At 41.9% G+C, this 13,393-nt stretch overlaps 1 protein-coding gene across 8 annotated transcripts in view; it reads right to left on the reverse strand.

The window, feature by feature from the left end:
• Nucleotides 1-13,393, reverse strand: part of LOC124552690 (programmed cell death 6-interacting protein) — a 141,995-nt gene that overhangs the window by 79,330 nt on the left and 49,272 nt on the right. For all 8 annotated transcript variants that reach the window (XM_047127029.1, XM_047127028.1, XM_047127026.1 and 5 more), the window contains exon 8: nt 10,735-10,858. In XM_047127029.1, the coding sequence (XP_046982985.1) occupies nt 10,735-10,858 (124 nt within the window). The remainder of the gene's footprint in view (nt 1-10,734; nt 10,859-13,393) is intronic.

Here is a 13,393-nt window from a genome sequence, read left to right on the forward strand (position 1 = left end):
TATTCTTTACACTTTCTTTCGGCTCGTTACGGATTCCCAATTTCTCGGTTCACGTCAGACGGGATCTCGTCGACTGTCGCGTCGTGACAGCATATTACTCCATTCCGAGTCCTAGACGAGCACACAATGTCTGAGTAAATTATTTTTTTGCTTTTTACTGTTATCGTGCAAATCACAGTTCACTTGAAACTATTTATTTTGTCACCAACGAAATCAATCAATGTGTAAATGTATAAGAAAAGAGAGAGAGAGAGAGAGAGAGAGAGAGAGAGAGAGAGAGAGAGAGAGAGAGAGCGAGTAACAAATTGAGATACTTAAAAAGGTGTCTGCAAGTTGTACAGTTATACGTGCACTGTTTTGTAACAGTCCACAAGTAATTGTCAGTTGTACAACAGACAGATAAACCCTTCACAGACGTGCACATTCGCTCCGCATTACGACAGACGGGAGCTGGCAGACAAAACATAAAAGACAAATTAGTTCCTCTTATCATCGCGGTAGTTCTCCTGCCGAGTGTCGTGGCTGTTAGAGGTCAACTGCTCAGATATAATTATCACCGCTTTAGGAGCAGTCAAAACAGCTGCTGATAAGTGGCTCGCAGAGCATAAGCCACGCAGCAGGCAAGATAGTTTGAAATCATTGGAGTAGCACTTTTCAGGGAATATGAGAGAGAGAGAGAGAGAGAGAGAGAGAGAGAGAGAGAGAGAGAGAGAGAGTGTGTGTGTTTATGTAACTCCCCCCCCCCCCCCCACCTCCTCCTCCTCCTCCTCCTCCTCCACCTCCAGACTGGCCTCCGGGTCAGTTTCAGGGAGGCAGCAGCTTAGCAGTTCTCGAGGACTCCGCCACTCCTATTGGGTACACTCACTCGGGAGCCTACATTTTGGGCACGTGGTGCCCCACAGCTAGTAAATGTTTAGTCTTTTTGTATTTCTTCGAGGGATGCCGATAAAACGAGCCTCGGACATCTACTCGCGTTCGTCAGTACGCAGAAGCACGAGAATCGATACAGTTTTTATTTACTTGCACCCCAGTAGGTCTATTTTTCCAGTACTCCGTTTCCTTCGAGTATTGTCTTTCTCCCTTCTTTTGTCGGTGTTTCCGGTTTGTTATTTTTTTGCCTCTAAAGCCTACTAAATTTAGCATCTTATTCTTAAGAAGTTTCCTTCCCTTATTTCCAGTTCTTCAGTGAGGTGACAATCTGAATCTGTGTAGAGAGTGCCTAGTTCAGGGACAGGAACATATTCTTTTCGGTATTTATGTTAATTTTTTTCTCTGTCAATTTGTTACTCATATTTTTCCTGTCTTATTGCATTTTACTGATATGCAAGTGTGCTATTTTATCAGTCAACTTTTATTATCTTAACTGCAGTTTGTAACATGCTAGGATTTGAGTGTCTCGTATACTCTATCTTTTGTACACTTGGGATTTGACACAAATTCTTTTTCTTTCTATTAGCAATGCATCCTCATTTTTTTATCTGCTCCTTTCTCTCGGCCAAGAAACTGCCTAAAAGCTCCGAACGATAGAAATCTGTCTGCGTGACGGTCCGTTCAGCTCCAGTGCCTTGTGTTTGGCGCCTCGTAAGCACTTTCCGTGTGTGCTGCTCTGTTTTTAAAGGCCCTAGCTCACCACATATACGTCAGCACACTGACCAAATTAATTTTTCAGCCGTGTTATGAGACAGTGAGCAAGTGAATTTAATGGTGAGAACTTGTGTAATATAGCTTGTTTCAGAATGTGTAGCCAAATTTGTTTTTAAAAAACAGCAAGTTCAAAAATGCAGAGTTTGTGGAAAAACAAAACGGTGTCGCATGTTGAATTTCAATTTACAATGGAAAAATATATACAATAATTTTTTCTTTGTTATACTTCTCTGGCTGTATTATGGGAGGTGTTTCATTACGGAAAATACTAGGTATAACACATTTTATTTCTCTGTTTTGTTGGATTTCTGCACTAGACAATTACGTTCAACTGTGTAAGACAAATTAGCAATATTCTAGACGGGTATCGGGATACACTTGATGCAGAACTATCTGCAGCCTAAACTGCCAAGGCAGTAGACAGCAGATGCAGTGACGCAATAATGGACCTGTGGCTTCCAGTCCGGAGAAATCCTGTACTCTGCCTGACTGGTAACCGAACAACTGAGAAGGGCACTTTCACAGCGAAAATCTAAAAATGGTTCGTGTACGGTCGACCCAGTACAGGAGATGAGAGGCTAGCTACGTTTGCGAAATCAGACTTATTTGAAACACTTTTCCATTTAACAGTGTTTCTTTTTAATTCACACCTCATTTTTTTTTTTACACGACTTTACATAATGTTTTCCGTACTGAACTTATACCTTGAAGGTACGCGCATAGCGCTATGCGACTTGTCACTTCCTAGTGAAATGAACAGTTTCTGGGCTCCAAATAACCTCCATAATTTAAGAATTACTTATCCCTTCTCAACACAGCCCTATTTCCACACAATCTACTACTTTCAGTTTCGTGTAGAAACGTACATATTCTCATTTATCGACTGCAATATTTTTGCACGAACAGTACAGCTGTATGCTTGACATGCTACACATTCGAACCATTTAATGACGGAACTCCAGAACGGCAGACTTGTGTAACGTTAAACCACCCACACACACTTACTTTTTCCACAAATCCAAAGAACAATATCATTCTAGTGGACCTCAGTCACACCATAGTAAACTTATTACAGCAGCACACACTTTGCATTGCAACAATGCTAACCATTTGGCTACAGGCGGGGGGGGGGGGGGGGGGGGGATTATTTAAAAACCTAATACAAACCTCATACCTTGAACAGAAATTTGATTGCATTTCTCTTCTACCAATAATGCTTAAGAATAATGATAAATGTCTACAGAAAATACAGCAGAGAGGAATGTCTTATAAATTAGCTGAAATGTACTCTCATTATTTCAGCACAGGTAAGAAATAATACCGACTATTATTCTGAAACTCCAAGCAGGAATATCAACAGTGTAAGAAAAGACAGATTGCTACTTACCATAAAGAAGGCCCCTTAAGTTGCACAATTAAAAGACACTTTATGACAATTAAAAGACACACTTTATGTAAGCGTCTCAATTGTGCTTGTCTGCTGCTTAACGTGTCTTCTTTACTGTAAGTAGCAAGTAGTCTTTTTCCTACGTTGTTGACTATTATCCTGTTCACTTAATTTCTACAAGTTGTAAAAGACCCTGACAGAATGACGGATACACGTGTAACGCTAAGCTACGGTCTAAAGTCTAGAGATTCCTAAATGCCGGGGTCTGATATTTTTTTAAAGAGAGAATTTTAATTTTGTAAAGACAATTTCATTGTTTATGTATTGTATTGGTAATATACGAGGGTTATTCCAAAAGTAAGGTCCGATTGATTGCCAAATTGAAACCACAGTGAACATCAGAAATGTTTTACTTGTAACAATTAGCTACACATTTCAGCTACTTCTCTATGTAGTCGCCGTTCTGACTTAGACTTTTGTCATAGCGTTGTACCAACTTTTCAATAGCCTCATCATAGAAGGCAGCCGCCAGTGCTTTCCGCCAATTCTCCACGCTGGCCTACACCTCGTTGTCTGTGTCAAAATGTTGTCTTCAAAGATAGCGGTTCATGTGACCAGAGATGAAACTCAGGGGGAGACAATTGCGGACTGTATTGTGGGTAATCTAACATTTCCATTTGAAAACGATGCAGGAGCATCTTCATTGCCCCTGCAGAATGCGGCTGAGAATTGTCGTGAAGACGAAACAGCACGACAGTTATGTAATGTTGGCTGCATAGCTTCAGGCGAAATTTCTCACCAGGCCCTCGTACTTGGCGGCAGACACTATTTTCTAGACATCTTTACGCACTCACTGCGAGCTCAGAAATGAGAAGAGCGACGTGATGCTAACTGGGGTTATACTAGAGACACTACCCAACACATCTGTGCAAAGCTTTATCGGATTTTCATAGTCGTTTCCATTTCGCGACCGATCGGAGCTTACTTTTGGAATAACCCTCGTACTTCGTCAGATGTAGCACGTTGTATACGAATTGCAAGACATTCACACACACACACACACACATCCTATACTAAATTAAATCTGCATACATCATCAGTTTTATTCATTTGTTAGAAACAAGTGATTAGGATGAGGTTTTGGACAGGTTTGTTGTTATTGTGCATTCTTTTCAGCATTTTCATTCACTTATCTGCTAACTTTTTCTGAGGCTGTCACTGGTTTCGATTGGCTGGAGGTACTACCAGCTAGGCAACATAATAATGTGATTTTGTTTTGATACTGATGGCAATGTATACTTTCTGGAACGCAGATTAATAGTTACGACACTTAAAGGATTCGGTAAGATTTATTTCGAATACAGGTCGACAGTTTTCTCCTACTACTCTGTTAATCGAGTGATTAGGTTTCCCGTGTGCTGTAGTGTCATTACGTGAGATTTGAGAAAGAGTAACGAGTCACAGTATAACTTTGCCAGTGGAACACTGCACCTGACAATTCACATGGTCTCAAGTTAGGTTGGCTACACTGCAACAGAAACGTTGCAACAGCAGCCTCTATACTCGTAGCAGACGAACCGTTCCGTCTCGTAAATGTAAGCTAGTAAGCAGAGAATTTGTTTTAGAGTTGTTACCAATGACAGCAAATAAATAACCACACAATACTGTAGATATCAGTATAACAAAGCACACACTTTCGATAACAGAGCCAAGAAATACAGGAAATGTCCATTTGACGATCGTCGGTATCTCGAAAACAATACGATATGTAGTTTACAAAATAAATAACAACCGAAATTGTAAATTCTAACTCTATGTTTTATTATGACAGTGTTGCAATCAATATCCGATACCCGTAGCTTTTCACTCGCCAATGTACAGTGACAGTGGCAAAATTCCATCTGATGCCTCACTGTCGCTGTTATCAGAATCGGCACCAGAAACATCTTCACTGTTGTCACCACCGAGACAATTGATTAGTTCTTCAGGGGTACTGTCTACGTTGTTCGACACACTCAACTTTTTTTCTCCACGAGGCTGCATACTCAGTCTCGAGAGCTTCACGTGACAGCCTCTCCACCTCTTTTGTTGTAAAGGACTTGGTATTGCTCCTTACAGATACTTCCACATCAGTCTGCACTAATTCAATGTCGTCAAAATGGCAGTTATATGGCGGTAACCTTATTACAGTACAACGCCGCCCAGTGGCGATTTTGTCTATTATGTATGTAGGTCGCACAGGTTTTATTTTCTCTAACGAGCGAATGTAACGGAAGCTCTGTCGTGCTAATATCTGCAGCACTGTTTCATGCCTGTAACCATTGGACCATACCTCCTCAGCAGTTGTTTGTGGCCGGGGCTCTGTTCGGTATTTGTGAATGATATGGAGAACTGTCCATTACGACTGTTGTAAGGACAGAAAATAGTTTTTAAAAAATTCCTGAACCACTTGACAAATCACGTGTTGTCCACGTCTCGATGGCAGTCGCTTGTCTTTTGGGACTAAAAACTAGAAGTTCATCTGGAACAAAACCAATGGAAGAATCTTCACAGACCACATATCTCACTCCTCTCCCAGTCGGCTGACAACCATTACTGCTCGGGGTGTTATCCGTCTAGTATTTACTGACAGCTTCCCCGGTATTAACCCACATTTCGTCTAGCCGTATTGCGGAACGAATGCCATCGCCCAAAATTTTATGCAAAAATATGCTTCGAGCTATTACAATACGCGCCTCTTCTAACGGGCCTTTACATCCGTCTGGGGGTCTGAAACAGAAACTCTCAGTTTTCGGCACAATATTTAGTGATATTTCCCACCCCTGAAAAGTTCACTTTCTTCTAACAACACTAGCAACTTTACTACTGTAGTATACTCTTTCCTGCCGTAGTTATCACAAATACTGGTGCAAATTGCATCAGCCTGGAAAGAATCTAAGATGGTGACAAGGTGAGGCTGCTTTTCCTTCTTTCCGGGCATTGTTAAAAATACATTATCTGATCCGGACATTTCGGAATCCTTACAGCGTGTGCCTACATCTCTCAACTTTTCCAGTAACAATCCGCTACTTACTACTGTCGTCAAATTAATTCTGAGAGTTTTCGACATGCATTCCACTACTCTAGCTGCAGGAATTGATGACTGTCTACAAATAGTTACGTATTCTTACTCCCGCTACTAAAACTCACAAGTTCTCCGTAGTAACTCGAGTGCCCAGCTGCTCTGAGGCTCACCTCGACGCAAAGGATTGTTACTAGTAGAACGAACTCTTTCCTGCGGCATTTTTCACGTATCACAATTTTGTAAGGCACAGAATGACACCGTTACATGGTAGAAACCGAACACGATGCACGTACGGAAAAGTGCCGGCGACGCGGGAGCTCCGACGTCACGACCGGAAGTGACTGCTGCGCCAGAACCGGTTCGTGCCGCGCGCCCGGTGCCTCAAACTTCTCGTTTGTCACTCGTCAAACTGTTACACTTCCGACCTGAAAGGTATAAGTCAACTGCAGAGTTCCAGTGGCTTCAGTATAGGATGATTAAGGAGTTTTACTGTGGCAGGCTATGCTCACTTTGCTCAAGTTGGTGTTTAGTGGTACCCAAGTAACAGGTTTCACAAGTCGCTGGAGAAATATTTAACAACTTAATCTGTTTTTCTGTTTACGACATTAGTTTACTCACCGTGACTCCGTGACGTGCAGCACATCTGGCAGCTTCCCCCCAAATTATTTTCATTTTACAAATTTGTTTCCCTTACCAGATCAGCCTGTCTGCCAACACAGGTGTAGCTTCAGGAGGGGGTTTGACTGGCATGTCACTCATCTGGATACTGTGTGTGACAAATTAGTGTTCAGAATCCAAACACGAGTAATGAAACAGGAAAATAGCAAGAGGAAAGGAAAATACCAATCATCATACATAACTATCGCGATTCCCCTTTAAATCAGGACTGGGCTATCTACACAGAAAAAGATTGCTCCCTCCTTCGAATACTCGCGTCGTTATAAGATAGACAGCTTACCAGATTCGTATAATCCCCGACTTGTATTTGCACCGCAGACTGTTATTAAGTCACTTCTCCACAATGTCCTTTCTGCCAGTAGTGCCAGACTCACAAAGAACGCAAAAGGACGTGCGTGTTTAGTCCGGAAGGCAGGAGAAGTACCGGCAGATGGGGAACTGCGAGGACGCGTCTCGAGTCGGTAAGAGCTCGCCCGTGAAACGCCAGGTTCCGGGTTCGGGACCCGATGTGCCACAAAATTTCAATCTGCCATGCACTTTCAAACAATGCGAGCGTAGAGGAAACGGACAGGGACCGCGCTCAGCGGGGACGTGGGTCGGCCGCGAGGCACGCCGAGACAGTCTGCGCAGCTGCGGTAATACAGTGTGCCGGGAGGCACAGTGCTAAATGCACCTGCCTAGTAAGCACGAGGCCTCGGGTTCGAATCCCGGTGCAGTACACATTTTCACTCTTTGTCGCCCATTCTGCATCGTGTCCCGATGCAGTTGACATCGGTAATCCCTTCCCTTCCCCTTTCCTCTCCCTTCTCCTCTCCTCCACCTTCAATTTACATATATTGTTGCTTATTTGCTTCCAAGCCAGAAACCTTACACACTAACACTAAGGGTACACTTAACCACCATGTCTATGTTCACCAAGAGTGTTTACTTTTGTTAGTACTTCAATACGAATGATGGTTCAATGATTTTCACCAAAATCTGACAATGTAACACGAGTACCTTAGCAGGGGACGCGCGCGCGCACGCACACACACACACACACACACACACACACACACACACACACACACACACACAGTGCAGTGCAGTGCAGTGCAAAAGCATAAAATTTTCAGGAAGGTGTAAATTCATTGGGACTCTTGTAAAAATCACCTCATTGTCACTCAAGTATGCCTAATAAGTAATTAATTACTAAGATGAACTAAGTGGACATCTTAAGGGAGGTGCTAAAAGGTTCTATGTTGTTGTGAAGAAATACCTATCCTAACAGTATAAGAACAACGGAAATTCCCCCAGATGGAACAATGCATAAAATAAGGAAAACGCAACTACTCACCTACAGAATGAAATGTGTGGTGCAAAACCACAGACGAGAGAGAACGGCGTTCACTAGCTATCGAGCTGCTGTTTTCCTGTACTTTCTACTACCGAAAGAGCCAGAGCACAAAAGCTAGTAAACAGACTTTTGTCACTCGTGTCTGCGCCACACATCGGCCTGCTTTATAGGCGAGCGGCTGCCACTACCCCATCATACGTATTATCCTAACACTATAGTGCTCGATGCCTATTTACTCTAAATGTTTTTAATACCTGTACTCGAAATAATAGGGGAATTCTGGTGATGTGACAAAAATATACCTATCCTGAAAAGAAAGGATGCTACTGTACTGAATATTTTCAGACTGTACGTCACCAGCCCAACATTTTTTATTCTAACATCCATTTGAACTCTGCGCGTTCCAAATGCTGTCTTAACACGTAACAAAACATAAGGGAAATAACTTCTTTAATTCTGTCCGTAGCTTCACAGAAGTGAGGTCTCAGGTGTTATTCTTTTAAATTGTTAAACAATTTCACTGAACTATATTAATAATGTTAATCACATTAAAACCTGGTCACATCAAACACATCTGTGAAGAACGAGCTTCCATCTTCAGACACACTCGATCACAAGACTCTGAATATCTCGACGAATAGGAGCACACATCTATTCAAAAAAGTAAGTAAAATTTTTGGGCTACGCCACCTACACTGCACGCGTACATCCAGGATCTCACCGTCCACAGTCGCACAGCCACAGAGGCACACCAGCTGGATTCTTCTGCCAAAACGGTCCACTTACGAGCTACCGGCGACACATCGAGGTCTGCCGCTAGGAGTCGGCCGCTCGGGCAGGGAGCCCGGTACGCTGCGGTGTGACCGCAGTACGGATTTTCTACGGGCCAATCTGACATATTCTGACCCTCGTGATGCAGTGTCTGGAGAGGGAAGCTTGTTCTTAAAATACTTGTCAGTTTTAATGTGTTCAGATTTTAACATCACTAATACAGTATCATTACTGCAATTGGGCCCAACGCCTCTCAAATTGAAGAATAATTCCTTTCTATTCCTCCTGGGACCACAATAATGAGAGATCACAACTAGACCTATATCTGAATTGGTACAATGCAAACCCCTCCCCCTTCCACCCACAAATAATCTCCGGATAAGCTCAAATTTGCCTCTTCGCTGGAAATGTAGCGGACCGCAGAACTGCAAATCTCTGAAGGCTGTTCAGTGTTAATTGTTACATTATTAGAGAAAGATTTTGCACATAATTAGCAGATATTATGTCACTAATTCCTACACACTTCAGAGAGCCTTCAGTACGTGAAAAGTTTTTCATGACAAACCAACAACGAATACCTGCATACCAAACATATCTCGTACACAACTAGTTTGTCGTCAGGAATATACAAACGACGTAACGGACGTATCACACAATTTCCAGCATTTTCTGAGGTGTGTTAATCTGATACTGATCCCAGTTTAGGTAAATATATTTTAGTTTGGATCTCACAAAAAGAACGATGAGAAGTCCTCATTTAGGATAACAGTGTGTGATAGGCACTGTTGGGACATGTTATTGTGTTTTTCTGTCACATTCTTTGTACAGGCTATTTATTTGAAGTCACTGATTCACTGCATGCAAAGTTATGAATGTCACCTGCAAACAGGTATTACATTTTTGTTTAGTCGGTGCTCTCTTCACAATATAATAAAAAGAAATGTTGACAGCAAAAATTGTACCAAGCAGTGCACATAAGCTGCTGCTGCTGCCACCACCACCACCACCACCACCCCCAGTTTCTTCGTCGAGCAATATTTTGATTTGTTTTCGCTGCTTTACACACTCAACTATGTTGCCAGAGAAACAAGAATATCTCATTTTTTGACCAAATTCTGTAAACTTTTATACAAAAAGCTTTCTGTGTTCAACTGAAAACACTACTATATTCTAGATCTGCAACAACAATAGGCTGGATATTAACTAGTCTACATGTTACAAGTAAAAGTGGGATATTTTATTGGTACAAAAACAAGGACATATACGTATATGTATGTAGGCATCAAAATGTCTACTGTGAACTCTTTTCCCAGTATGATGCACACCCTCTTCTTCCATCAGCTTCTTTATTTCTTCATGTTGTTGCTTACACTGAAAAACAGGGTCTCTTTAATTCAATACAGAACCACAAAGAGAGACATTTACCTGCTCAGATTTGATTTACAAACAATAATTAGCAGAAGAATTACAGTCAAAGTTGTAGTTAAAATGTAAGGTGAGACATTCTCTCTGCCCCCACCCCCCACAACGCACACACAAAGAAGCTATATAACTCAGACTTGTTTTGGTTAGTTTGAGTGACCAAAACTGCACACCTCACGGCTAAAGTTTCTAGAATGCTCAAAATTATGAGGAAAAAGACCGGATTAATTTTTGCAATTAGCTACTAACTTACTCAGAGAGAGAGAGAGAGAGAGAGAGAGCTAGCATACCTCAGCTGTGACACTCCGACTGAAACTGGGTGTCCGATGGCCGAGATACAATACTGACGAACCACACAACTGACATCGACCCGCTCACTTCAACGTGCAGACACACATTTACAAAGCGGGCACTCACTCGCCGCGGGCCTACCTGTTGAGGAACTGTGTCGACTCCCGCAGCTTCGTCACTTCGGAGTTGACGATTTCAGCCTTCCTGACGTCGTACGCAGCCAGTGCCTGGTGAACGGCGATGGGCACCAATTCGGCAAACAAGTCTGCAAACCGAAACAGATACATTGGTTTCATTTAGGATTTTATGCGATATACAAACACCCGTAACCATTAAGCCTATAAGTACACATATTTAGCTTGTAAGTTACACAAAGATTTGGGCCAGTTAGAGGTGTGGCAATATAAAGCAGGAGAAGATTGAATGGCCAATTTACTCTCTACTGTATTCCTAGTTCCTCAATATGAAGATACTGCATTTACCTGAAACAGCATAACTGACTAAACATGCTTTTCTGGGAATTTTGTTAGATAAAAATAACTTGAAACTAGACATACTAATTCAGGCAGTGGAATGTAAGTCAATTAACCGTGAGAATGGAGTCTGCAGACTGTGTGCCAACCATACATCTCAGCCTCCACTGCGCTGTGCCTGACACGGTTCTACTTTCTCACACGTACAAATAGTTGATGGAAATAACTTTAAACCATTCACATCCTTTTGTGCAACTTATGTTCTCAAAAATATAAATTTTATTAATGTAAAAGTCCTTTGATGAATGACATTTCATACAGACATTTGAAGATAACTTGTAAACCCCAAAATAAGTAGTTACAATTGTTTTTGAGAACATCATTCATAAAATCGCAAGCACACATGTGCATTACACTTTCATCATGAAACTTAGTCATTTTTTAACTTCGTATACACGAAGTCAGACTGTGTATTGCACAGTGGTTTCCTGTGAGTTGAAATCTTGGAGAAGGTGGCTAGAGCACCGAATTTATCTCTTACCACTGGCGAGCAAAGTCAGTCGCCTGAACAACTGCCGTCACTTTCATTCTTCCTGTTGTTGTTGTTGTTGTTGTTGTTGTTGTTGTGGTGGTGGTCTTCAGTCCTGAGACTGGTTTGATGCAGCTCTCCATGCTACTCTATCCTGTGCAAGCTTCTTCATCTCCCAGTAACTACTGCAACCTACATCCTTCTGAATCTGCTTAGTGTATTCATCTCTTGCTCTCCCTCTACGATTTTTACCCTCCACGCTGCCCTCCAATACCAAACTGGTGATCCCTTGATGCCTCAGAACATGTCCTACCAACTGGTCCCTTCTTCTAGTCAAGTTGTGCCACAAACTTCTCTTCTCCCCAACTCTATTCGATACCTCCTCATTAGTTATGTGATCTACCCATCTAATCTTCAACATTCTTCTGTAGCACCACATTTCGAAGGCTTCTATTCTCTTCTTGTCCAAACTATTTATCATCCATGTTTCACTTCCATACATGGCTACACTCCATACAAATACTTTCAGAAATGACTTCCTGACACTTAAATCCATACTCGATGTTAACAAATTTCTATTCTTCGGAAACGCTTTTCTTGCCATTGCCAGTCTACATTTTATATCCCCTCTACTTCGACCATCATCAGTTATTTCATCTTATATCCTCCTTTCAAGACACTGTCCATTCCGTTCAACTGCTCTTCCAAGTCCTTTGCTGTCTCTGACAGAATTATAATGTCATCGGCGAACCACAGAGTTTTTATTTCTTCTCCGTGGATTTTAATACCTACTCCGAATTTTTCTTTTGTTTCCTTTACTGCTTGCTCAATATACAGATTGAGTAACACCGGGGAGAGGCTACAACCCTGTCTCACTCCCTTCCAAACCACTGCTTCCCTTTCATGCCCCTCGACTCTTATAACTGCCATCTGGTTCCTGTACAAATTGTAAATAGCCTTTCGCTCCCTGTGTTTTACCCCTGCCACCTTCAGAATCTGAAACAGAGTATTCCAGTCAACATTGTCAAAATGATTTCCAAAGTCTACAAATGCTAGAAACGTAGGTTTGCCTTTCCTTAATCTTTCTTCTAAGATAAGTCATAAGGTCAGTATTGCCTCACATGTTCCAGTATTTCTACGGAATCCAAACTGATCTTCCCCGAGGTCGGCTTCTACTAGTTTTTCCATTCGTCTGTAAAGAATTCGTGTTAGTATTTTGCAGCTGTGGCTTATTAAACTGATTGTCCGGTAATTTTCACATCTGTCAACACCTGCTTTCTTTGGGATTGGAACTATTATATTCTTCTTGAAGTCTGAGGGTATTTCGCCTGTCTCATACATCTTACTCACCAGATGGTAGAGTTTTGTCAGGACTGGCTCTCCCAAGGCCGTCAGTAGTTCTAATGGAATGTTGTCTACTCCTGGGGCCTTGTTTCGGCTCAGGTCTTTCAGTGCTCTGTCAAACTCTTCACGCAGTATCGTATCTCCCATTTCGTCTTCATCTACATCCTCTTCCATTTCCATAATATTGTCCTCAAGTACATCACCCTTGTATAAACCCTCTATATACTCCTTCTACCTTTCTGCTTTCCCTTCTTTGCTTAGCACTGGGTTTCCATCTGAGCTCTTGATATTCATACAAGTGGCTCTCTTTTCTCCAAAGGCCTCTTTAATTTTCCTGTAGGCAGTATCTATCTTACCCCTAGTGAGATAAGCCTCTACATCCTTACATTTGTCCTCTAGCCATCCCTGCTTAGATATTTTGCACTTCCTGTTGATCTCATTTTTGAGACATTTG

The sequence above is a fragment of the Schistocerca americana genome, chromosome 10, assembly GCF_021461395.2.
Source record: "Schistocerca americana isolate TAMUIC-IGC-003095 chromosome 10, iqSchAmer2.1, whole genome shotgun sequence".
Classification (NCBI taxonomy): Eukaryota; Metazoa; Arthropoda; class Insecta; order Orthoptera; family Acrididae; genus Schistocerca; species Schistocerca americana.